At 40.3% G+C, this 25,610-nt stretch overlaps 1 protein-coding gene across 1 annotated transcript in view; it reads right to left on the bottom strand.

The window, feature by feature from the left end:
* Positions 1–25,610, bottom strand: part of DNAH10 (dynein axonemal heavy chain 10) — a 48,798-nt gene that overhangs the window by 3,254 nt on the left and 19,934 nt on the right. Inside the window, exons 32-70 of the mRNA XM_031506278.2 lie at positions 25,401–25,553; positions 24,649–24,837; positions 24,406–24,552; positions 23,689–23,880; positions 23,404–23,522; positions 23,084–23,242; positions 22,653–22,788; positions 22,420–22,542; positions 22,124–22,258; positions 21,605–21,818; positions 21,240–21,359; positions 20,179–20,324; positions 19,610–19,762; positions 19,068–19,328; positions 18,257–18,429; positions 17,799–17,892; positions 16,617–16,784; positions 16,138–16,326; positions 15,315–15,486; positions 14,242–14,445; positions 13,383–13,463; positions 12,779–12,976; positions 11,998–12,159; positions 11,280–11,454; positions 10,250–10,431; positions 9,912–10,048; positions 8,969–9,186; positions 8,410–8,631; positions 7,724–7,871; positions 6,719–6,998; positions 6,130–6,359; positions 5,488–5,761; positions 4,743–4,847; positions 4,123–4,277; positions 3,235–3,389; positions 2,838–3,021; positions 2,079–2,279; positions 788–997; positions 322–417 (exon numbers count right to left, since the gene is read on the bottom strand). Of these exons, the coding sequence (XP_031362138.1) occupies positions 322–417; positions 788–997; positions 2,079–2,279; positions 2,838–3,021; positions 3,235–3,389; positions 4,123–4,277; positions 4,743–4,847; positions 5,488–5,761; positions 6,130–6,359; positions 6,719–6,998; positions 7,724–7,871; positions 8,410–8,631; positions 8,969–9,186; positions 9,912–10,048; positions 10,250–10,431; positions 11,280–11,454; positions 11,998–12,159; positions 12,779–12,976; positions 13,383–13,463; positions 14,242–14,445; positions 15,315–15,486; positions 16,138–16,326; positions 16,617–16,784; positions 17,799–17,892; positions 18,257–18,429; positions 19,068–19,328; positions 19,610–19,762; positions 20,179–20,324; positions 21,240–21,359; positions 21,605–21,818; positions 22,124–22,258; positions 22,420–22,542; positions 22,653–22,788; positions 23,084–23,242; positions 23,404–23,522; positions 23,689–23,880; positions 24,406–24,552; positions 24,649–24,837; positions 25,401–25,553 (6,660 nt within the window). The remainder of the gene's footprint in view (positions 1–321; positions 418–787; positions 998–2,078; positions 2,280–2,837; positions 3,022–3,234; positions 3,390–4,122; positions 4,278–4,742; positions 4,848–5,487; positions 5,762–6,129; positions 6,360–6,718; positions 6,999–7,723; positions 7,872–8,409; positions 8,632–8,968; positions 9,187–9,911; positions 10,049–10,249; positions 10,432–11,279; positions 11,455–11,997; positions 12,160–12,778; positions 12,977–13,382; positions 13,464–14,241; positions 14,446–15,314; positions 15,487–16,137; positions 16,327–16,616; positions 16,785–17,798; positions 17,893–18,256; positions 18,430–19,067; positions 19,329–19,609; positions 19,763–20,178; positions 20,325–21,239; positions 21,360–21,604; positions 21,819–22,123; positions 22,259–22,419; positions 22,543–22,652; positions 22,789–23,083; positions 23,243–23,403; positions 23,523–23,688; positions 23,881–24,405; positions 24,553–24,648; positions 24,838–25,400; positions 25,554–25,610) is intronic.

Here is a 25,610-nt window from a genome sequence, read left to right as displayed (position 1 = left end):
TTTCTGCAGGAATTCATGTTGCAGCTCCTGCAGCAGTGCAGGGCAGCTGCAGCAGCTCTAAGAACACACATTTGTACAACTCCACTGATACACCGCGTGCCAAGAGCCCTGTGCCCCTCCACACAGGGTCCCCAGTGGTTTTTTAATAATTAATTAAGCACACAAGTGGCCCTAATTCCCTGAGACTGAGATTAAGGCCCTTGCTCAGGGCTACCCTGGAGTTTCAAACCTGCCCAGGAAAGATTCCCAGCTTTACTTGATGCAGCCCATGCAGAAAGGAAACTTCATTTATCTGAACTGCTGTGACATTGTAGCACTCACCTCCCCAATAAGATATTTGAGACTGCTCCAAGGGATTTGATCATCCTTTTGTTCAAAAGCTTTTGTCAAGTATGTGTTAAGGATTTCCATGCACACCTAATGAATTTGTTGGAACATGTGAGATAAGATTCATAAATCAGAATATACATATTCATAGTTTTTATTTAATGTAGTTCTTGTTTGAAAACTAACAATTACTTCTTTCTGAAATAAAAAAAAAGTATAAATCCTTAAGAAAAGAAACCCATGAGAGAGGCAATAAAAACGTAAAATATTGGGAATCTAATTTTTAGCATCCTAAATTGACATTATAGAAGATCAGGAATGTACATGACTCCTCAGAAGCAGAAAAAAAATACTATGTAAAATCTAATTCTGAGAAAGGTTAAAGCTGGAGGAATTCTGTGTTTTCAAAAATAATCTCAGCTACTCAGGAATATAACAGCCATAGCAATTGTTTTCTTACCTGGAAATCAGATTCATTAAAATCATATGGTACATTCCAGCCAACCTTCCCAAACTTCCTTCTCTCCTGAACCACAGCATGGAAAAATGCCAAGACGTAGACTAAGGATTTAAAGGCAGGATGTGGGCACTGCTCTAAGGCTTCCTGGGGAATTTTGAAGTAGGTGGCTCTCATATTCAGTTTCAGACCATTAGGTGGTTCTGTAACAACCTATCAAAATAATTAGGGAAGCCATCAAGTACTGGATAACTTAAGGGAAATAAGTTATAAATATATCACATTAAGTAAGCTATACAATGCAAGCTTGACATTTTAAGTTGTTTTCCAAATGCCTATCAAATATGGATTTTTTTCTTAAGTAAAGACATGAAACAGACCTTTTAAGTTTATCAAGGTTAACGCACCTATGCAAAGAGAACTCTGTATTATTTTGGAATTAGTAATATTATTGGCAAGACATGAACATTTCTCATACTTGAAGATCTAGTTTACTGAAATACCAGTACTTTACACATTCTAATGTGCCCTATATCCTCACAGTAAGATACTTTAACAGTGTGGCTTTACTGCTGATCAAACAGAAAAAGCTGCCAGGAAGCAGCTCTGGCAAAGGGCTCTAAAGCCTCAGTTCTCACTGCTCCTGGCAAGGCCCACAAAGTGCAGCTCTGCAGCCTTAAAGATCCACTGCAGCTCCCTTCCCACTGCAGGAATGGGAGAACAGCCACTGCTTTCCAATCTGTGAAATGAAATAACGATGTTTACAGGACAGGGCACCACAGCAGCAGTAAAGCAGCCACAGAAAAGAACATTAGGCCAGAATAATGGCCTGTGTCTTCAAAATAAAATCAGCTCAGCCTTTAGTGATAAATATTGCAGCCTGAAGTAGCAGCTGGAAACCATTATCCACTTCCAACATCTGCTCCACTGGCACTGCCAGGCTGACAGTGCCCTGGTTCTGCACTGCAGCATCAGGGCTGACAGGACTATTTCTTTCTCCAGGTACTCCTCACTTTAAATCTAGCAGCATTTAAATCTAAAGACCATTTGTCACATTTCCAGGTTTACTCACAAACCCCTGCTTTGAAATAACTGCTGAACAGTTTTCACCCAAAGGAAACATGCCAGGAAAATAAATAGGGTGATGAAGAAAGGATTTGGCTTAAATAAAGATAAAAAGTGCGTTCATAAGCCTGGGCCAATGTGCTGCACTCAGGTCAGGCTCCTCCCAGAGCCAGCCTGTTCTGCTGAGTACCAGTGGCAGGACATGCCCTCCTGGCTGGGGTTTCCCCACCTTTAAGGCCTTTTGCAGGATTCCAATTGGGAAGCCTTTCGTTGGGTCAGTCGTCAGCCAGAGGCGAAAGTCTTCGTGAGGATCTGTAATTTTCTCCGTGGCCTTTTCCAGATGGATGAGCCACTTCACCAAAAGGTGACAGTTCTGCAACATGAGCCAATGTCCATGAACCACTGCTTCCTCCAGCAACTGCAAAGCAATCTGAGGACAGAGAGAGAACCACCTGTAACTCTCCCTTTACCCTCAGAACAAACTGCCTTTGATGGGCTCGTGCAGTGGGTTTTCCTGCTAGGAAAGTGGTGGCCTAAATGAGTCTGATAGGAGTTCTTCCACTGACTGAAATCATGGCAAATTCAATCAGCTGTTAAGCTCTGGACATCCTGCCTTAGTGTCCATAACAAAAAGGAAAGTCACAGGAAAGGCAGGAGAAGCAGCAGAACTTTCTGGTAGCAAACACTGTAACTTCCAAGTACCTCATGTCCCTACACAGCAACATCTTCTCCACTTTTTAATAGCCAAAAACCTGATTCTGAATCTACCCTCACCCGAACAGCAGCAAGTCAGCCAAATGGTCCCTTTCATGTTCAGTAAAATGTCATTCCCAAACTGACAAATCTATGTCAGAACCATAAGGTAACTCCTTTTCAAATGGAGCAGACCTATGGAAAGGAAATTTGATCAGTCCTAGAGCATTAGGAGCATGGCTTGCAATTCACACTTGCTGCACGCAGCACATTCCCACCCTCCCATCCAAGTTACCTCTTCTTGGCCTTGTCCCATGGCCAGGAATTTGAGTCTATCTGCTTTAAAATCTGTCCTCTCAGCCAGTTTCATGAGGTCACTGACAGGATCAGAGCCAGGACTTAGGATAAAAACCACAGGTGAGAAAGGGCTGCTCTGCTGCAGGATGTCATCGAAGCTGATCACGGGGGGCTGCACATACCTGGCAGAGGGAGAAGCCAAATGATTTGGCTGACTGGCACAGAGCAGCTGCCACGTGTGAACAGAGCCTTGTCCAGCAAGGGCACATGGAAATCATTCAGACACAACCCTGCTCTGCTCCTCAGGCACATTACAGAACCACTGACAAAGCTGCTTAGAGCTGCAGCTCTGTGTGAGGGCTGTGGCTGGGATCTGAGAGAGGACAGGGACTCACGTCTCGCCCATTGTCACCGTCACGTAGTCCATCACCGCGCGGTACATCCGGTCCACCCGGAAACACCGCAGCAGGAGCAGCTTCTGGAACTCTGTGACATTGCCCTCGTAGTGCATTGGCAGTGGCATCTGCTCCAGAGCATCTGTGTCATACCACTGGCAAGAAAACATAGCACACAAATGAATCCAGTGGCTCTGTCAGGGAAATTATTAGGAAAATCAATTTGATGAATGAGGGGCTAAGAGGCACAACAAAAGCAAAGAAAGTCAATCAGCTGCAAATAAATATTAAAAGTTCAGGTGAATGTAAAAAATTCAGCTTTTTTAGTATGAAGTATTCAAGTCCAGAAACACATTTGTACTTTCACTTTATGTCAATTATCTTAAGATATAGAAGATACCATCAAAAGCAAAAAGGTATTAACAGATTGCTTGCAAGAAGACTTCTTATAAAGCAAAAAGATATGGAATGAAGATAAAGGAGGAACAAAGGAAATCTGTGTTTGCCAATAGCCTATAAAATTCACTGCCACAAGAAGATCAAAGCACAATTCAGCTGCACAAAAACACCACTGAAGTGCTGACTGTCAAAATGAACAGAAAATTTCCACAGAAGGGTAAATAACTCCTCTAACAAATAAAGACAAATAAAAATTCTAAAGCATTATCAGGGAAGATATTTTGGTTTGTTTTTTAAATAATAAAAGTCCTTAATTCTTCTGCAAATAAGCCAATCACTAACTGAGGTCAAGAAGCAAAGCAAGGCCTTGAGGGAAGAAGCCCACAGTGACAACTCCCCTGTGGAGTGCTGACACATTGCATCACACTTGACCATTTAATACCAGAAGAAAAACTAGGAGAGAAAACAGCATTGCAAAAAAGCACGTACATTTTTCCATACATCTGGATTTTCTTCCACATCATCTGGAAGAGATTCAAATTTCTCAGGAAATAGCTCAGACAAGCGAATTAGATCTTCCCAGCCTTGATCTGGCAGCCAAGCAAATGGTTTCTTTCGGGCACTCTTCTCCAGGGAAATATTGCCTAGGCACGTTCAGAAACCAGAGTCAGTGTCCATGTCAGAAACCCTCCAATGCATGACCACACATACAGTCCCTCTGCACAGAGGAGCCAAGTGGAAAATTGTTCCTGGAAGCACTGTAATATTAGACTGGTCTGCTGAAGGAAATATGGCATTTCACAAGTGCTTGCAAAAGCCAGAGTTCTATCTTTGCAAACATTTCTAAAATCATGCATACACCGTCAGAAAATAACTACAACCTAGTCAAATTACTTTCCTCCTGTAACATCCTTACAATTAGCTACTATGCAATAGAAATGGCAGGACCCCCAGTTTGTGTACCCAACACAGTGCAGCTCTCCTCAGTGGGAGCCCTTATTGAGGTGCTGCCTCCTAGTAAATCATCTCTAGTCAAAGATGTCTCTTCAAAAGATCTTATAGCTATTGCTACATAGAGCTATATACTTACACATAAATATTCACTTTACCTTTCAAAAAGAAATCAAATTCTTCTTGGGGAACTCGACCTTCAGCTTGTTCTATCTTGACAGTCATATCAAAGGAGAAGAGTAACTTGTGCTTCTCAAACAAGCCTACATTAAAAGGACATTTTCAAAAATCAGCTGCAAAAGCTTGTGCAACTGTAGCAATCTTTCAATCCACATCCTTCATCTGTCGTGGGATTGATGGGATGCTCCACCCCTGCAAGTGCTCAAGGCCATTTTGGATGGGGCCCTCAGCAACCTGATCTAGTGAGTGGCATCCCTGCCCATGGCAGGAGATTGGAACCAAATGATTCCTAAGGTCCCTTCCAACCCAAAGCATTCTGTGATCTGGTCACCCCACAAAGATCATTTGGTTGATACTGGGAATTGATAGTCCTAAAGGTCTTCTCCAATCTGAACAATGCTATGATTCTGTGATCAGGGGATCAAAGCTGGGGCTTTGAGTCAGGTTTTAAGAGTCAATACAGCCCCTGTGAGCTCTATGGCTGCCTTTACCACTTTTAACTGTGTAAAGAAAAATATTTCTCCAAGAGTTGCATAGGTAATGTGCAATGTTCTTCTAACAGAAATAGCAGGGAGGAAAGTGTGAACCAGGAGAGGTGATGAGACCTGAACATCACTTAATTCCCAGCTTGGCAACCTTCCTCTTTCACATGAACCAGCTGAAGTCAGGGCTTCACCTTTATTTGCACTACAGAGTCTCAGCCCCTGGTTAAACAGCACTAACCTGTGCAGCCATAGTTGTAGGTGTACAAAGTCAGTGTATCCATGATGTTTTTTAACCTCTTAGGAAGAATAGGACTGGGCATGGATTTCCGAAGAGAGAATCCAAAAACCTCTAAGAAGGAGACCAGTGAGAACTGGTACATGATGTTGACAAATGCCAATTCAGCCAGCACAGAGAAGAGAATGGCCCCTCTCTTGGCAGCTGGTCTGTAGCCATCTCGGAGAAGGTCGATATCTGCTGCAGTCGTCTCAGCCAGCTTCAGTTTCTCAATCACCTGGGCAGACAGGGGTTTTATACACCTGTAACTACTGTGCTGATCCAGAGTGGATCTATTATAGCACAGCAATCAGAGCTGCTCAGTGCCTGCCTCTCTGTGTGACTGTAGAGGGAATCTGGGCAGGTAACTCAAAAGAAGATGTACAAATTATAAAAATTAAAAATTAGATAAAATAAATCCTACCCTGTATATTTATGAAAAGTAAAGGCAAAGATTTACACTGACAGATGCAACACATTCATAAGAAAACTCTCAATTTCCTTTCAAACTATTTGCAAGCTTCAGGAGTAAAAGACGAAGCACAAGGAAAAGGAAAGACTATGTTCTGTCCATAGATACCCTTCCAAAAAGCCCAGAGCTGGTACCTCAGTAGCTTTGAATTTTGTATCCTCCAAGGTTTGCACCAATTCCACATTGTCCAACATGTTTCCTGTGGAAGTTGACAGTCCATGAAGGAGAGTGTCCTCCAGATTTTTCAGCAGGTTTTTGTTTTCACTTGTCTCCTGAATGAGACGTTCTCTCTGTTCCTCCAATTCCCTCCTTTCAAAACCAGTAATGACACTGAGCAGCTGATCCTCAAGGCCCTTGAGTGTAACTACAGGTACAATACATAGACAGAACACAGACTTTTGTAAGCACAGGGTAGTTTTTATACAACTTATTTAACCTTGACCCTCTCATAAAACTACAGCAATGCAACAGAGTGACCTGGTTAATGACTCTGTATCTTAATTCCACCAAAGCATCCTCACCTGACCAGTACAGGAAGAGATTTTTAGCTCAGTTGCAAATTAGAAGAGAGAAGTGAGAAGGACTTTCTATCAAATCAGATGCTGAGTATAAGGGAGAGTATGAATTTTTTAGTTTCATCAAGGTTTCAGACAATGACTCAGGCCCTAAATTTGCACAACAGCATAATCCTTACTTTGTTATTATGTACACACTTAAGCTTACCTGTGTAATTGATAACAATAGCTCTGCCAAACACAGAGGGAGAATACTTTGGGTTTGCTAATTTCGTGTTCAGGTACATCTTAAAATTGCTGTCATAGTCAACCTCTTTGTCCCCCAGAACAATGAATGCTCGCCCCTGTGCAACTTTGACATTCTTCTCTAAGACATTGTCTATCACAGGATCGATGTATTCATCAACACTGTGCACCAGGAAAGGGGTTCCATACTTTATGGCCTGTTCTAGTTGTTTCAGGAAATCTGGGTCATTAAAGGAAGCCATCTGCAAGAGAACAATGGGAAAACATTAAAGGAGAACTGATATTTAATTTGCTGAACATCATTATTTTGCAGTAGCTGCCAACACTAATGAAGTTTGTTCTTTGCTGTTTTTTGTCTTTCCTCTCACAGATGATATAAACTGCACTTGCACCAAACAGTAATGGATTTGCTTGAGAATAATTTCCATTTGGAAATTACCCTTTAAAGTTCTAGCTGTGCCTCCAAGTGTGTACATTGTCCTGTGGAAGTTCCATCCTGGATCTGAGATTAATCACTATCTACACCAGCCTTTTGGTTAGACTCTTTCTGCATGTGCAGGCAGACTAAGAGAGTTTGGGTTGTTCATCCTGGAGAAGAGAAAGCTCCAGGGAAACTTTACAGAACCTTCCAAAACCTAAAAAGGCTCCAAGAGAGTTGGAGAAGAACTTTGGACAAGCACATTTAACAATAGGACAAGGGGAAATGGGACAATAGGACAAGCTTCTCTTCCCAGAGAGGCTGCCCCATCCCTGGGGCATTCAAGGCCAGGTTGGACAGGGCTTGGAGCACCCTGGAATAGTGGAAGGTGTCCCTGCCCATGGCCAGGGGTGGAACTAGAATGTCCTTCCCAATCCAAACCACTCATTAATTCTGTGATATATAACTGGTTCCCCATTCAAGGTGACAGATATTTATGCAGCTTTGAAAAAAAATCAGTAATGAGGTAAAGCAATCTTCCATCTTTACCTTCAGGTTATTCTTTTCTTCTTTCTTCTTAATCCAATGTAATGCCTGCTGCTGTGGGTCAATACAGAGTGGGAAGCGGCTGGAATACGTTGTCAGGATGCCATTCTGGACAGACAGCTCATCTGGGGGCAATCCTTGAGAAACCCACCTGGGAACAGAATGGACCAAAGACCAGCCTGGGATGAAACCTCGATGGGAGAGCAGCACATTTCATTTGTCAGCAAAATGATGCAACTCACTGAGCACAGAATTAGACACACACACAGTGTTTGTGGTTATGGGGACAGTGTCACAGCTCAGACTGACTCACTGTAACTGCACTACTCAAAGTACTGACTTAGGTGAGCAATCCTGTGATACGTGGGCTACCTGGGCCTGGGTTTAATATCAAACCCATTGAAGTCAATGAAAATGAGAAGACACCTGTTGGGTCATGGAAACATATTTTATAGAGAATACCTAAAAAACTTCCTAGAAATTATATCACATGTGTTTAAGTTCAGTGAATGTCCCTTGTTACAACAAATGGCCCCTGTTAATCAGAAGGACATGAAAGTAAGATTCTCACTCTGGTATGGCTGTGCACCTCCACCCACAATGCCAATTCTGTGCTACAGATTCAGCTCCAGACTCCTACTTTATAAAAGTCACATCCAGTAGTCCCTGGGCCTCCTGACTGTACGTACCTGCTAACCTCCACCTCATTGGTCAAGAGGCTCTCTAACTTAAATGGGTTGCTGACAGGAATTTCTCGTGAGAAAATATCTTCTTGCCACACTTGATAGAGCATTTCATGACGGAACTCCCAGCTGAAGGCTCCCACATAGCACAGAAAGGCAGCAGCGAGCAGACAATCTCCAAGCAACTTCACCTTCCGTATTTCTAATTCCTTGAATTCCTCTGTCCACCTGAAATAATTATATGGGAGATTCTGTACCAGGAAGATGAGGTTTATGTGCAGGATTTCCTGTTACTTTACATACAGGTTGAGAGACAGATCCCCAAATTTAGAATCTGTTTTCCTATTGTGGGGGCCACAGACACTGAGTTGACATGAACTTTCATCCCTTTAATCTCAGTTATTTTCCAATAGCTAATGGATATTAGCTCAGAACAGATAATAGCTCTTCTCAGAAATAAACACCATAGAAAGCAAATTTTCAAAAATGTCTCCACCTGATAGATTTTATCCCTGACACATGAACCTCTGGTGTCAAAAGTGATCCTCTTTGAATCTTGACTTACCTCTCATTCTCAGATTTCAAGCCAGCAATGAGCTTGTCAGCAGCTTCTAATCTTCTCTGCATTATCTCTGCTTCTTCTTGTAACTTTTTGTTTTCTCTTAATGCCTGTTCCAATTTTTCCCCCAAAGACTTAAGCTCATCCTGGATGGCAGCCAGCTCTGCCTGTATCCTTTCCAGTTCCCGCTTACTTAATTCATAGTTCCGTTCTAGCCTGGCCACCTAGAAGGAAACATTTTGAAGGAAAAATAAAAGTGTTAGAGGACACAAAGATTTTAGAGAGAAGTATCAAGTTCTCACATTTCTTTTGGTTGTATCATATTTTTCAAAGTGTTCTGGTAATAAACAGTGTAAGCCAAAATAACTGACACTGTCACCCTCCTCTCCCCATCCCAAACACACATCAAGGTCTGACTTGAAAAATCTACCAGTTTTGTACCCACTAGGAATATTAAAGCACTGGAGGTCAGCAGGTCTCTCATGCCCTGGAAAAAAAAAAAAAAAAAAAAAAAAAAAAAAGGGAGGTTTGTCTGCTTAATAACAATATGAAGGCTCCAAAAATAGTCAGAATATACTTGCTTAAGGAACATGGATTTAGTGTACTACTGACCTCTGTTCTGTCCAAATGCCATGAGTTTTAATGTTTGTTTTTTAGTATACAGCTCTGTGTTTTTGTAAGAACAATTACAAAATTCCAACTGAACACGTTCCTCCCTCATCCCTCAAGCACTGGCATGGATGGCAACCCACAACCCAGCATCCTGACACAACAAATACAGTGATTTATGACTGATAACCTGCCTCACTGCTATTGCAATAGTCTCCTAAACACCACTTTTTAAGCACTTCCATAGGAAAAGTGGGCAGTCTATGAAATGGTCAAGTATTATCTTTTCCATCAGGATCATGTTTCAACCTTCTCTGAGTTTGATTCCAACACATTTTACCTTTTCTTCCTTTGGCTTGACTGTTTTAACTACATCACAGTAGGTCACCACTGCTTCAGCAAACTTTAACATTCCCAGTCCTGCTCTGCTGATAACTTCCATTTCAGCCCAGGTAGTATTAAGATTCTTTAAGAGAGCTAAATTGGTAAACACAAAAATATTTCAAGTGAGTTGAGCAACTGCAAAAACCCTCAAAGAAATAGCTTTTCCTACCTGCAGCATCAGCCAACATAGTGAAAGACAACAGGAGACATTTGTCAGAATATTAAAGAGACTCTGTTGGCTGTTCCCATTAACAAGATCATATATTCACTGCAATACCCAGAACAGAAATTCACCTCTCATAGCTTTCACGTGGCTCCACGGAATTTCCCTAAAATCTGTCGTCAACAGAAGTCGCAGGAAATTTGTGTCAGCCATCATTGCTTTGGCATTCTTCCAGTTTTGTTCTTTGTAACCTCTCATTATAAGAATACAGTCCAGAACAACCTGCACCTGCTTTGGGGGTGTTGCAAAGGACCTGGAAAACAGGTGAAAGAGACAGTGGAAGTGAAAAAAGGAGACAAAGCACATGATGCCAAACATGGGTATTGCCTGTTAAGAGAGGCGTTGCAATACAGGGGCTTGTACATAAGACAAGGCACAACAGTGGCAAAGATAAGTCAGACAATAAATTATTTACTATTCAAAACCTCAGAACCAATTCTTGTATTTAGACAATTTGATCCACAAAATACTAAAGGATTTCAGCAGTGGAAAGATTAAAACACTGAGCCTCAATATTCTTTCCTAGGACAGTGAAGCAGCTGGAGAAAAATCCAGAGATCTATGAGAGAAGGAAACTAAGTAAGTGGCAGGGAAGGGAGAGCCATTGCTATTTTGGAGACAACTATTGCAGGGAGAGCCAAAGACTAGATGTGTCTTTATATCAATCCTCAAAAAAAAAAAAAAGATGTATTATCAAAACACAGGGAGGAGCAACTTTGGCAGGGAAATACATTTTAATACTATGAAAGTATCCCTGAAAAATAACTGTTACGTGTTCCTACTTACACAGGAAAAAAAAAAAAGGAGGAATGAACAGGTTTGGACAGCCACTATTCAGGCAAGAAAACACAGTAGGTTCTGGTGCATCAGACACAGGCCAGAGAATGATTAGGTAAACAGCAAACAAAGGCCTGGAAGAACAGTCTTAAGGCAAAGGGGTGGGCTAGGAATCATGGCATTCTGTTGTGACCTCCACACCCAGACAGCTGATTTCCTGACCTTCACAGGCAGGTGAGAAAGATGAGGCTAAGGTTCAGACCCAGCAAACAAGGGTCTCTCAGTGTAGTTCCAAGAGTTTATGCTACTGTACACACAAATCACCTGAGTTCAGTAACTTCAGCCTTGTCAAGCTTCTCGACCTCCCGTTTGGCAGCTTCCATGATAGGCTTGATTTGATCCAGTGCTGCCTCAGCCTCTGCCTTCTCCACAGCAATAACCTTATTCTGCTCCTGTATCTCTATAGCTTTTTCTTCACCCATTTTTTTCTTCTCCTCAGCTAGTAAAGGCAGGACCATAAATGGATCATTCAAGTTTCCATGCAGAACATATAGTAATACACTAATAGAAATTTAATTTTTGCCAAAAATCAGAAATTATCATCAAGTCAGAACCTTTGTGTTGCCAACTTGCTTCTGGTTACAGCTACATCACCAGGTTAGGAACAGTTAGTGTTCCACAGCATGCACAGTCTCTTTTCCTCCATGTTTCCCTCTGATTTGCCCCTAATGCTAAATTTCCTAATCAGAAGTTGCCTTTCTTGCTACTACCTTTCCAACATTATGTCCTACACCTTGGAAAGGGAAGACAAGGGAAGGCAAACATTGTGTAAAGTACTGTGGGCAAAATGTGGAGCAAGGATGGCAATCTAGGCAAGGCAGGGGACCTGTTCTTCTGGCATGGCATGGGAGCAGCACGCAGAACAAGAGGGATACCTCAAGAAGCAGTTGGAGCTCTTTAAGGGTCTCCCAACCCAGCCTAACACAGATGACGTGAGCCCTGCTTAGTATGTGGGACACTTCACTACTTGTAAACTACCCACCTATTTCTGTGTTTAATTTAATGTCTCTTAACAAAGCCTCACAAGCAGCTGTTTTTTCTGTTAGTATAATCTTTTGCTCAGCAAGTTTCACATTCAGCTCAGCCAGCTGTACAGCAGCTTCCTTCAGTTTAACCAAGCCCCCATCCAGCCGTTTACATTGTGCTAGGTAGGAAAAAAAAAAGGAAGAAATGTCAGTGATTCATTGATTGTGTTCAAGCACACAGGAACAGACAATCTCACAAACAGAAAATACCCTTAGAGGTGCAATGAGAGATTTTCCTTTTCTGAGCCTGCCAGACAAAATGATGTAAAGTCACTTGAGCTGACACAGTGGCCCTGTGCCACAACATATTTGCCACATTACACTGTTTGTGTTTTATCCTCTTCACATATTTCAGTACCACTGAAGTATGAATAAGAATTGCTGCTCAAGGAAGAAAGTCAAACCCTGAGTGAGGACATGCTGGTATTAGATTTCAGCATGATTCTTCCCCAAGCAGAGGAGTGTCTGATTTGGAGATTCTGGCTCATGTTCATTCACAAAAGGATTTGAGGAGAGCCCATTGTTTGACAGAGTCTGAACATGCATATGTGGCCAGGTTTTTAGGTCAATGTCAAAACACAGCCCCACAGCTGGATGCCACCACAGCATTTGAGACAGTACTGCTAACACAGTTTTTGCATATTCTGGCTAATATGTGGGATTCTCATCAGAATTTCTTTTGGTTTTAAAATATTTAAATTGCTTATTAAAAAGGAGAAAACATCTACATAGCCTTACCTAAAATGAACTCATTTTTCTCCTCCAGCAATTTTGCATAGGTATTGAGAAAATCAAGGTAATTTTTTGGTGTGACATGATTTCTACGTCTCAGTTTCTCCAGAAATTTCTTGCTGAAATCCCCTACAGATTCATGCACCATGACCATGTGGTCAATCACTGACTGGAAGTTCTCTGGTGGGATGCGTGGATTTTTTGCTAAAATTGAGCAGAAGAAATAAAGTATTTCAAAGATTTGAGGCTTTTTTCAGAGTACACCAATTACCATCTTTCTTATGTACATCTAAGCCAGGCACAAAACAAGTCTTTTCTGGGACAAAAAGCAAGACCAGAGCAAAGCCAGAAGGGGACCTCCTGGTAGGTAGTCCACATTGTCTGTAGAGTTAGGAACTTGAATTTTAGCAATTTTTAAAATCCATTTGATTAAGAAACTACCATCCACTGATATTTTTTGACTGGGTTTTTGAATTATCCATTTAGACTCAAGGTAACAAGCACAATGGGAAATTAAATTGTGAAATGTACAATAATTGCAAAGTAAATAATATATTTCTTGTGCTATGCCATTAGGGTTAATGGGTTGAAATACTGATGTGTTACATACCTAGAAAGGATTGTGCAACTGCACACAAGGCCTGGGCAGGCCAGGGCAAGAACCAGTCAATACCAGTGTTGTTGACAAGACCTTAAAATAAAAGGACAGTGTTATCTGAAAAAGTCCTTTGTAAAACTAACCCCTAATCAGACAGTCAATCCTCTAATTAACTTCATTTACACCAAGAATTTGCAAATTAGTCTTGACTCCTTCTTAGTAACAGAACTTACCAAAAAGTCCATACTTCAATTTTGACAGTAAATAATGAGCATTGCCCCTGTGTCCTGCTAACCCCACTGTACCATTCCTTAGGCTCTACAGGACACAGTCAAGGGCTGCAATAAGGTATTTTAGGGTCCGGTTTAGCATTCCCATCTGTATCCATCTTTCACCAGTCTCTCTTGTTTCCCAGGACTCCTTTCAGCCCCCTGCAGCACCCGCCAGGCTTAGGTGTTTTTTCTCTCCATGGGTGTCCATCTCACCACGCCCTTTTATTGGCTTTGGATACAAAACATGTTTCTCTTCCCACCATCCTAGTTTCATAATGATTTAACACCACACTTTCTGCTGTAAACTATAGAAAAGTGGCTGCTGACAAAGGCTGAGTATTTCCAGTTCAGTGAGGATGACCAATTGATTTCTAGCTGTTCAGCTGGAAAATGAACTGGTCTGATAAATGCTAATCAATATTGTTCACTGATATGTGGTAATTAACTGGAAAAACAACATGCACTGCAAATCCCTAATCATGAAACCTGCTCTGCTTAGTTTTAGCTGCCAGACATCTCTCAGTGTCCACTGGAGATTCTTCTCTTGCCTGTAAATCTGTTTCACAGGGAAGGGACTAAGCAGTGTGTACAATTGATACCTGGGAAATTTCTGCACCACGTTCTCAGATCCTCCCCAACTGGGGACATTCCCAGGACAATGTGAAGGTTGCTTGCACATTTGCTTATGAAATACTGCCAGATACTCTCTTTAGCTGGGCCCATGCCAGCTTTTGCAGCTTCTTCTCCCATTTGACTTAGTATGGAGTCTTTTTCATCATCTGCATAAAGGGCTGGCACCATTCCTGTAACATAAGGACAGAAGAATGCTAGTGAGAACCACCAGTAAGAGGAAACCATATGGCTGGGGATAGGGCAGATGAGAAACCAATTTTAATCCTAGTTCTGCAAAAAATGATTCTGAGTAGTTTTGAATGAACCAATTCATCTCTCTATGCTTCTCTCCTCCCCATAGCCCTCATGGAAAATAGGCCATATTTGGGATTTAGAGGAATAATTCATTCATTTTTGTTTGGGCTTCAGCAACATATACAAAATGTCACAGGACTTTGCAAAGAAAACCTTCATTCGTGTCTGTGAACTGTCAGTTCACATTTTTGTTCTCTCAATCTTGTGGCAAATACTGCATAAGTAACCTAATGACAGACCAGGGACAGGAAAAACTAGAACAAGAAAAGGGATACAATTAACTCATTTGTTCTCATATCAGACTGTGGAGGAACTTCTATTGAGAGGGTGGTCACACAGTGTCAGCTGCTACTCATTGCCAGCTGCTTCATTTGCTAGAAGATACCAAACTACATTTCAGGACATGTATACATAAATAAACACATGAACAGTTGCTGCAGTTAAGGTGAATGTTATTCAAAAGCCAATTGGACAACAGGTGAGTTTGTGGCCAAATGCAGCTGAAGTTTCCCTCAGTCTTGGAAGAAATCGGACTCCTGCAGCGTCATCACCAGCATGAATGAGTCCTATAACCTCTCCAGACATATAAATGACTTTAAGAAGATTCCAGAAAGCTGTTATTAAGGCCAAGATCATTTCAGGTAGTACTGAAAAGTGTAACTAACTAAAGCAGCAGAGGACACAGGGTGAACCAGTTATTGGTATAAAGGGTATGAGTCACAAGCAGAGAGGCTGCCAGTGGCACCTGAAGTCAACATGTTGTTGATGAGTTCCAGGAAGCTCTCTTCTGCCACATGGCCATCTGTAAACAAGAAGACCACTGACTTGTCATAAATACCCAGCTTCTCATACAAATTTTTCAAATCCTCTCGGAAATTATTTTCTCCATATCCTCGACTCAAGATGATCTCAAATACCTAAGGATGAAAACATACACTGAGAAGATGCAGATGGACTCAAGACATGATGGTAACTCTGAATTTCACTTCGGCTGAATCAAGGTGGTTGGTTTTGCCCCAGTCATCACTAAGTGTTTAAGTATCAATAAAATTGTGCATTTGTACAACCCTGCAGGCTTACATTTTCAAAATTGCTTTGTGTTCATTCTCCTTTTTTGTTCTTTCCTTTCAAGCCTTTTTAAGTAAAATGCCTCTGAGAGGAACATTTCCTCTCAGAAATAATACAGTACATCTGAAATAATACATTTCCTCTCTGAAATAATGGTACAGTTATCAATCACAACAAGGCTCCTCTAGCAGCACCAGAGTGCTGCTGTAACACATTTAAGTATCAACAGCAGCAGTTAGGGACAATTAGTTGCTCATCACCAAACCCATCCTTGTTTTCCTTCCCTAGTGCCAAAACCCAGATTCGGGCACTGACAGATCACACACAGTCATCATCTTGGACTTCCTGGCAATCACCTCACCTGGGGCTTCTCTCCACAGGGAAGAGCTGCCAGCCTGATCTTGTCTTGACTGACTGACCCACTCCCATCCCCGGTTTAATCCCAATGACAGTTTTAATTTCCTTATCTTTTTTCACAGCCAAGACACAGGGTCACTAACCTCACATCCAGCTGTGTGAGCAGCCAGTCTGGTCAGGGACTGCTTTCCTGAGCCCCCCACTCCAATGAGCAGGGCGTGCCCGCGGTCCATCCGGATGATGCGATGGATACGGATTAAGTGCTCCAAAGCATCATCAAAAAGAACCAGATTCATTTTAATATGATACTCGTTGTAGTCATCTAAAATCTCCTTCAGAGAAAGGTGAACAGAATGTTACTAGGAGACCAATGAAACAATTAATAACATTAAGAAAATAGCCCATTCAGCAGCATTATTCCTTTCCCACTCCTTGGGGAAAATGAGCTATTGGAAAACACTGCTGACTCTGTAGCTGATCCTCAGTTTTCATCACTGCAAACCCCAAATGGGCATCAAAGCACATAAAGTTCTGTGTGCACACAGAAGAGAACAGATTTCCTGCAGTTTGAGGCAGGCTCCTGCCCGTTCCTCAGGCACAGTTCCCAGCTGATGCACTCTACCTTAAAGAGAGCTTTTGCTAAATCATAGTCTTGGATATCTTCATAAATACGAGGTTCTGCCTCATTCAGTGCTGTTCTGAAATCTCCAAAAAGAACCGGATCCCTCATGACATGCTCCAAGTCATCAGCGAAATGCTCTTCAACCAAGGTTTTTATATGGCCTTGTACCTTCACAGATAGGAAATTAGTCAGGCAACACAACAAAGCATTTGATTGTGAATCAGTAATATTTAGAAAGGTGATAATGCTGAAATACTGATTTATTTCAAGGTGGTACTTATGTAATTAGAAGATCCAAAGATTACAGCCCCCTTCTGTGTTCTACGTATGATCTGAAATGATTTAATAGCTCAAGAATGGTTCAAGCCAATCAACTGAAGAACATCAAAACTAAAAGGAAGAAGCCTGTCAAATAGAACACCTTCTCATATATTGGTGTAAACAGTATGTTAATTAAGTTCCCTTTTCACCATTCATAGATGTCTCACCAGAAAGATCTCTCACAGTTTCAAAGTCTACATTAATATTCTGCATTGTAAAAATTGAGCTGGAGATGTATCTTTGTTAGAGGAGAAAGTTTTAACTAGAAAAATCCGAAGCCTTCTTGGCCTACCTCTTTTCATCTAAGCAACTTCCAAAGCAAAGCAGGCTGCTTATAGGTGAGAAGTCTCAATTTCTCTCCTAAATCTCAAGGTTTAAAATTGGCATTGTTCTCTTCTGTGTTTTAAGATATAATTTGAAGCATTTTCAATTTGCATAATAGCCAAATTAAATTCACTGTGTAAGAATTTGGCTTTTATCCTTTTTACTACTTGATTGTACAGTCACATTCTGGTACAATCCTTCCTGAAGGAAAATACTGACTTGGAGTTATTTCCTGAGTTTTCTTCTGTACTTCTTTCACACTTTGTCACCTGTACTTCTGCTAATCAATTTTTCTGGACAGGCAAACCAAGTGATACTTTCCATTCCTTCAGTAGATCTACTTTCTTAGTCTGCCCACATTGTTTTAGGAAAATATCTTCCTTGGGCCACGTTTTAAATTAATGAGCAACATATTGCTTAGACAAATCTGCAGTCAGACAGCAAGACCTGAGTCCAACACTTCGTAGTATTGCTGTTGCAAACTAATTGCCATAATAATAGTCAGTGACTACTAAAAAACTGAAAGAAATTACTCACCAATTCTTTGTCTGCTTCATTAATTAGCCTGTCATGGAAAACCCTCAGGCACTCATTTCTCCAAACTCTCACCATCTGGGTCACTGTGTGAAACCTGAAATAACATCAAAATATCAGACTGCACCAAATGAGCTGACATGATTCCTAAGGCCATATGGTTAATAACAAGAACCAAATTCTGGATTGACCCTTTTATTCTTTATTATTTGGTTCTTTTGATAATAACTAATTTGCTCGCATTTTTACCTCTGGTATCTTATTTAAGAGAGACTAATGCATCAGTGTTTGGCATTGAGAGTAAGATCACAATTTAGGATGTTCTATTTCTCATTGTGGTTCAATGAAAAGTGACCAAATGTGACTGATTTCCTGCACCAAATTACCTCAATTCAAATTCACAAAAAAAAAAAAAAAAAAAAAAGGTGTGGGACCACTAATGACAACTTTTCTATTCTTACCTTTCTGCATCTGTAAGAACAAGTCCATTATAGACCCTGGAAAGATCCCGCAGGTTAAAAATGTAGTGGAATTTGGAAGGAGTAGGAGGCAGGTCAGTAACAATCATTTTATAAAGTTCCAAAGTACACTGAGTAATCTTGTCAGAGATAGCTGATATGGACTCATTAAAGTTCTGTAAGCATGAGAAAGAAGAGGTGCTTTCATGAGACTGTCCAGACAGAATTCAATGCTATTAAACATAATCTGCTTTCCAGCTTTTAAACCTGTTTGGTTCAAGAATTCTCTGTAGTATGAATATTCTGCAATTAAATGTTTAGGCTAGGCTCTGTCTTCACTCTGGAATCTTCTGAGTGCTCAAGATAACATCAAACTCAGTGACTGGAATTCTTACAAGATTTCTATAGCAGAAAAATTAAACTGCTCTTTTCGTATCTAATGTTGCAGGTACCTTGCCAGTAATGCAGTCTGTTGCATTATATTACATTTTTCACACTCATTCAGGAAAGAATTTTCAGATCTTTGTATATTTGCTTAAAGGAACTGTAACCAAGTCATTCACACATTTCAACAAATGAAAAGCCCCAGGTTTATAAATTATATGCCATTGAATGTTTACATATTACACAAGAACTTATCCAAGCAATGTAAAATCCACTGAGAAAGACAAGAGAAAAAGAAAGATTATGTGAGGTTCTAGTACAGAAAAAAAGAAAGGTAACAAAGTTGTCAGGTCTTGCAATAACATAGAAATAAATGTCTATTTAAAAATAATACACCTGTTGAGCAATCCTTTAAAAACAGTGAAATTACCGCAGTGTGCCCTTTCAGGATGGAGAAGTAGATCAAATGCAGTGATTGCTCAGAAGGAAAAGGGATGTTAAAAACACTGAAGAGTGAGATGAATCGAGGGTCAACTTCATTCCGACCTCCTCCAGCTTTGCCCATGGCAGCAACAAAACCCAGGTCTCGAAGAAATTTAATGTTCATCTCTTTACCACGATCGTACATGAAACCTTTCTCTAGCAGCAGCTTCAGCAGGGCAATGGGCTGCTGTGTGCCATACTCATCAACCTGCAGGATACACAAGAGTCAGGATACATCAAAGCACAGTACATCAGCTCACCAATTACTGCTTTAAGTGTGGGAATATTGGGTTCCATACTCAGGAGAATATTACAGGGACTAAGGGATGCTTTGTAAAGCTCTGGCACTGATTGTGAACACTCATCCCCAATGTCTCCTCTGGGAAAAGTGCCTCCTCTCTAAGGTAAACTGGATTTGTCATTGCAAGGACTATATCAGTACCACTCCAAATGTTTCTATACTACCTGGCAAAAATATTGACAACTTACCCTTGGCATATTCATATCATCCATGAACACAAGGAGACGTTTTCCCATGGGAGGGCCAAAAGTGTCTTTAGTTCGTTTTTCTACATTTGTCTCCAGGTTTCTCTGAATGTCCATGGATGTTGTACGAGAAGAGAAGTTAATTACCAGCACCAACTGCAAACAGGAGAAGATGATAAGAATGGATTCTAATCTGTTTTGTTGGTTTTGATTTTTACTAGAGCATTCAAAAATATCTTCGTATGAGCTGTCAGACATATAGGAAATGCTGCTAAGGTCCACTACTCACTTGAATTACATATGACAAAGAAAAATAAGCCCACCCTTAGCACTTCAATAATATATTTTTACTTTATGTGAGTCTGTACAAGGTAAAAGAGGACAAAACATCTTTGACCTTGAAGGATTGAAGGATTTTTAAATCAGTCACACACTTTGGGTCTGGAGTGTGCAGTCACATTACCCAAGTCAATATTGCAACCCACAGACTCAGGCTTCGCAATGCAAATTTTACACAAGGGCAAAGAATGAAAATGCAGCTTTACAAACAGAGCAAAATGCCTTACACATACATTAAGGTATTTGTCCAGATTGTTTAGGAAGTTCTGTGTAGTTGCTGTCTTAGATGTACCCGATTCACCCACAAGAACAACGGGGCGTTTCACCTTTACCATCTGTCCCAGTAACCAAGCAGTGCGTGTGGTATCCACTGTGGGCACTGAAAAAGAGCAGGACACAATCCCTGCCTGAATGAAAATGCACTACAGCTGGGGGATTTATATTTATAGAATAATACTGGAACACACTCTCAAGGTATTAACATGCAGTTACACAAATATATAACATGAATTATCAATTCACTAACAATGCCAAAAGAAAATTTTAATTGCTTAACCACCTCTTTTCAGTCTTTGTCATTGGGATCTTTTCTTCTATGTATGTATACTAAAAAAGAAGTTATCTTTCATATAGGAGGGTCATGGTTTGGTTTATCTTATTTTAATCCCTATTTCAAGGATATAATCAGGATTTATTTGGATTGTAAGTATTTTCCCAGAACTCTACAGAGATGAATTTTTTTCTATGTGAATCCCCTGCATTTGGAGCAACTTCAGAGATCATAAATTTATCTCTCATGTCAGTGAAGTTAACCTGTGCTTGCTGGAGTATCATTGTATATTAATGTGCCCAAATTTGTCTTTAACTAAGAAAAGCACCATTAGGCAATGCTTGAAGTAACAACCAATAGCAGCCCTAAGAATGAAATTTTTATCTAGTGAATACCTGAACCACAAGCTGATGTTTTCCAAGAATTTCTGGTAGAGCAAACTGTGAATCTTCTGCTATTCCAGCTTAAAGGTATTACTAACTCCTAAATAAGCTTTATTGACTGAAATATGCTTCCACCCTTTCCTCACGGTTTTTATTACACAATGCTGTAAACATCAACTTTATGACTGCTAAATGACTATGAAAAAAACTTTAAAGAAACTGATTTGTACCATCACAAGAAACTGAACCTGAGTAGATGACCTTCAGTACAGAAGAATGTCTCATGTTAAGTGTCATGCACTCAGTGGTGGTACATTATGAATTAAAAGCAGATCATCACTGTATTTTATCTTATACTCACCTAGAATGTCAAGAAATTTCACTTCAGGATCATGAATATATTCAGGAACAAGCTGCATCCAAGGTACCCACTTTTTTTTAGATTCATCAAAATGGAAGTCATACAAAGTTGGCAGCTGACCTGCAAACCATTAAGCAACTGCAAGTTTTTTAGGACACTGAAATATTTCCTAAGAAAACAATCTGATTGAGATGAAAACAAATGGTAAGATTATAGACCAAGTTAGGCAGCATTTTGTTCTATTTACAAGTCATTTAACCCACTAAGTCATCAATCAAAATTCCTCTACTCTAGCAGCTTCATGAAAACTATCACTTTTCTATTACAATTAATTGGATTCAGATTAAATTCTTACAAGATCCTACCTGGCAGCTCCCCTGGTTTAGCCAGGACATCCTCACCCTGAACAATAGTCATGCAGGAGATACGTTTAACATTTTCATCAAATTTAATCCTCCCAGCATCAAGAAGAGAAGCACCTAAGGAGCAATACAAAGCTTCCAAGAAAAAACACTCCAGAACATCAGGGTTTTCAGGCTGTACAAGCAGGGCATCCAGCATCACAGTCAACTGCACAATCTGTTGGAAAAAGGACAAACCTGTAAAGAAAGTTGCCCTTTAGATGCATGAACACTTTTCATATGTTTTCAGCTGATTGCTGGTCTTTTGTTCTTACATGTGGATTTACTGCTCTGTGCATTGAGTTCAGTAGAAGAGCATTGTTAGGTGCTGAGTGGTTTGGTGTCTCTTTGTGCTCATCACTAGCAAACTGACATTTCAGCACAGACTCTTCTCCTGTTCTTTCTTTGGGAAGGTTTTATTTTCTCAATAATTCCATTTTCTTTTTAGTTAAACATGTTCAATCTTTATTCTCTGTTTCTTACCATATTTAAATCTGTTTGAGGAATAATGGTCTTCAGCTTTCGTTCCTGTTTGCCATCCACAATTCCCTCTATAATCATATCAATAAGGTAAGGCACATACTTTTGAAAGAGACGATCCAACTCCACTTTCTCTTGCTAAGGAACACAAAAAGGACAATAATTCAGCTGGAAAGAAAAATTTTGACAGCAGAGCTTCTCATCAATACCTGGCTGACCAGATATGATTGTTCTTGAAGGAATCAATTCCATCTACACTGTTCAATACAAATACGCTGAAGAAGTACAAAAATTCCCACCTCATTTTCTCTTCCTTTGACCCACTTCTGCCAGTAGGGTTCATATCTCAGATTTTTAGGATCTACAAAGACCATTCCGCAGCGGGATACTGTGGCAGGAGATGCATACTGTAAGTCCCCAACCTATAATATAATCACACAAGATAATGGTAAACTCTAACTGCTTTTCAGGCCTTGAAGCCCCATCTTTATCTAACCCTTCCTGTGTATTAAATGGTATAGTTATTTCTTACCTCAAACAACAAAGCACAATGTGCCTGAAGCCTAATCCGCTCCCCGTTTGCCAGTGTCAGTAACTTGTTGTCATCCATGACAGAATTCATGTTTTCAACCCAGAGAGCATCCACATCTCCATCAAAAAGAATGTACCTGTGTACAAGAGCCATGGGGCACTGACTGACCTCTGATTTTCCTAACATATGTCTGAATTTAGAGGTGTCAACAATGGTGTCATTGCCACTCCAGGTATTTTGAAGTCTACCATTCATTTTTTTATAATTGTATAGTTTCACTGAGACTAGAAACTCACAGAAGACAGAAAGACCCCCTGGACACTTTCTATTTATTTAGCATTTGCTTTTTTGAATAGTGCCATATCATTTTTTTTTTAATTTATGTAAACCCCAAGATCTCAAAACCACCACAATAATTTCTAGCTGCCTACCTTCGCTCTTTCTTGTCAGTGGGTCTGTTGATATCCCGAAAAATGTTTGACAGGACTCCATCTGTCCAGTCTCGTGTGACAGGGTCAAGGATCCCATACAGCTCAATCACACTCATAGCTTTAGGGTTCAGTGTGTAAAGCTTTGTCAATAATCCCAGCCTAAAGATACAGCAAGAAAAGCTACAGTAAAATGTCACACTATCATCTCATGTCAACCCAAGCAAATACTCTGGGGGCAGCTGTTGATCCTGTCATGGCTGGACAGGGCTGAGTAAGACAGACTGTGCCATTTTACAGCCTGGTTTACATTCTACACTCACTTGTTTTGGGCCTGGCACAAGGTTTTAATAACAACTGTCTTGCCACCTCCAGTGGGTCCAACTACCATTGTAGTGTGACGAGTTAACATTGTCTCATACATCTGAACTACTTTATCCACCTGAAAAATAAACATGGATTCAGTAGATTACTGTCATAACTCTGTGGACAAGATTAGCAGCTGGTCTATATCAGATACATTTTCCTGGAGCCACTCCAGGGTGCAACAAGGTATCTGCAGCCTCACATTTACAACAAAACCTCAAGCAATTAACATTTTTTTATACCTGGACTGGTAGAACAATATAACCCCGTTCCTCCAGCACTTGTTCTACAGCATCATTAAAGTCAGGGTAGCGGACTCGAGGGCAATCCAGGCCAGGAAACAGGTCAGAGATTAGGCCAAGGAAGAGAGGGACATCTTCAAACACAAATTTAGGAAGATTCATATCTCGCAGAGCTCTCATTAGTACAACATCCTAGACAAAACACAGCAAAATCAATCTTTACAAAATAGTTAACTTATCAGCTAAAATGAGGTACTTCAAAAATTTAAATCTTTAAAAACTATTGTTTGATTATTTCAGTGCAGCTTTTAGAATGCATTTTTTTGTCATCAGTTCCTAGTGGAAACAACAGAGGTTATTTCATATGGATTAAGCATATCAATAACTAACTGCAGTGGCCCACACCACAGCTTCCCTGAGCTGGAGCACTCACTGTTCAAAAACCAGTTTTTGCTAGTCATCCAGAGATATTAATCTGGCTATTTGCATCCTGGACTTAACAAGCAGGAAAATATCTCATTGTCCATAGATTTCCCTACTTTGCCTGGAGATCTAATGGCAGAAAGCACAATGAAACTCAATAAGAATGAAGGGAAATAATAAGACAACACCAATATTCCTATTTCCAAACCAAAAAAACTACGTCAGATGGGGAAACATATTCCCTTTCTAATGAAAAAATATTATATGCCTAGGGTAACTAAGCAGCAAATCTACCTCACTGAGGTCTGCTGATCCTCTTTTCAATTCTCCAGCCATAACCAACACTGACTTAAGGGCCCGCAGTCCAAAATCATAGTGATGTTGTTTAGAAAGCTGTTCCCTTGCCAGCTTGTACAGCACTGTCATCTTTTTGGCAAGGACCTGTTTGAAATTTAATTTAAATTATCACAAATGTTGCTACTGGCCATGCAAACATGGGTGGGTACATGGGTATGAGTAACAATAGAATTTTCTTACCTTTGCTGTAAGGAACCCTTCAGAAAACAGCATTATTTCACAGATCTGCTGAAGATCTGGTACAATAACAACCACAGGTCTGAACAGAGCTTTTACAGACTCAGGGAGCTCAGTCCGGCCAGCATAACCAGGATTCATTGTAATGAAAATGCCAATACGTCTATCAAGGGAAATCTCCTGTCCTTCAAACTAAAGGCATAAGAAAACATTAGAACAATGTGAATTAGGAACTAAAAAAAAATAGTATTTGCTCAAAGAGAAAACCAGTAATATTGGGGCACCCACTTAGGACAAAGTGCTAAAGTATTTAAAAGTATTTAGCTTTAGACAGTCATCCTGATACAAACAGTGGGATGAATACACCTTCTTTAAGATATTTCACAAGCCTCAAATTTTCTGTACTTTTTTAATTCCAATAAGCATCAGTAAATAAAGCCTCAGTAATAAAGCCTACAATCCACATCAAGTTAAATTACTGCTATTCCTCATTACTTCTGGACTATTACCCAATTTACTTGCTATTATCCTATTAAGATCACTTTTATCTCACTTCACAAAGGAACAGCCTAGCAAAGGATTAGGCAACCAGCAAGGATTTAACATCTTTCAAACCGAAAGTATGTACTCAGGAGCTTGAAATGTTCAGCACAAACGAAATACAGAAGCAGTAGCCCTTTGATCTAATGATGGGGCCTAACCCTGTATCTTGCCCTGATCAGCCTTCACAATTACTCTTCTTTTTTAATGTTTACCTGAAATCTTGTCCACCCATTCATTAAAGCATTTCGGATCGTCTGAATCTGGGAAGAAATGACTGAAAGCACGGAAGCGTCGATACGATTGAATTCATCAAAGCATCCCCATGCACCACACTGGGCAAGGCCTGAGAAAATTTTACCCATTGCCTAAAAGGAACAACAAGAAAAGCTTCTCAGCAGTGACTACAAAAACATTCAGTGATA

This window comes from Lonchura striata, chromosome 18 (assembly GCF_046129695.1).
Source record: "Lonchura striata isolate bLonStr1 chromosome 18, bLonStr1.mat, whole genome shotgun sequence".
Lineage (NCBI taxonomy): Eukaryota > Metazoa > Chordata > Aves > Passeriformes > Estrildidae > Lonchura > Lonchura striata.
The sequence above is the reverse complement of the archived record's forward strand: the minus strand, read 5'-3'. Positions and strand labels throughout refer to the sequence as shown.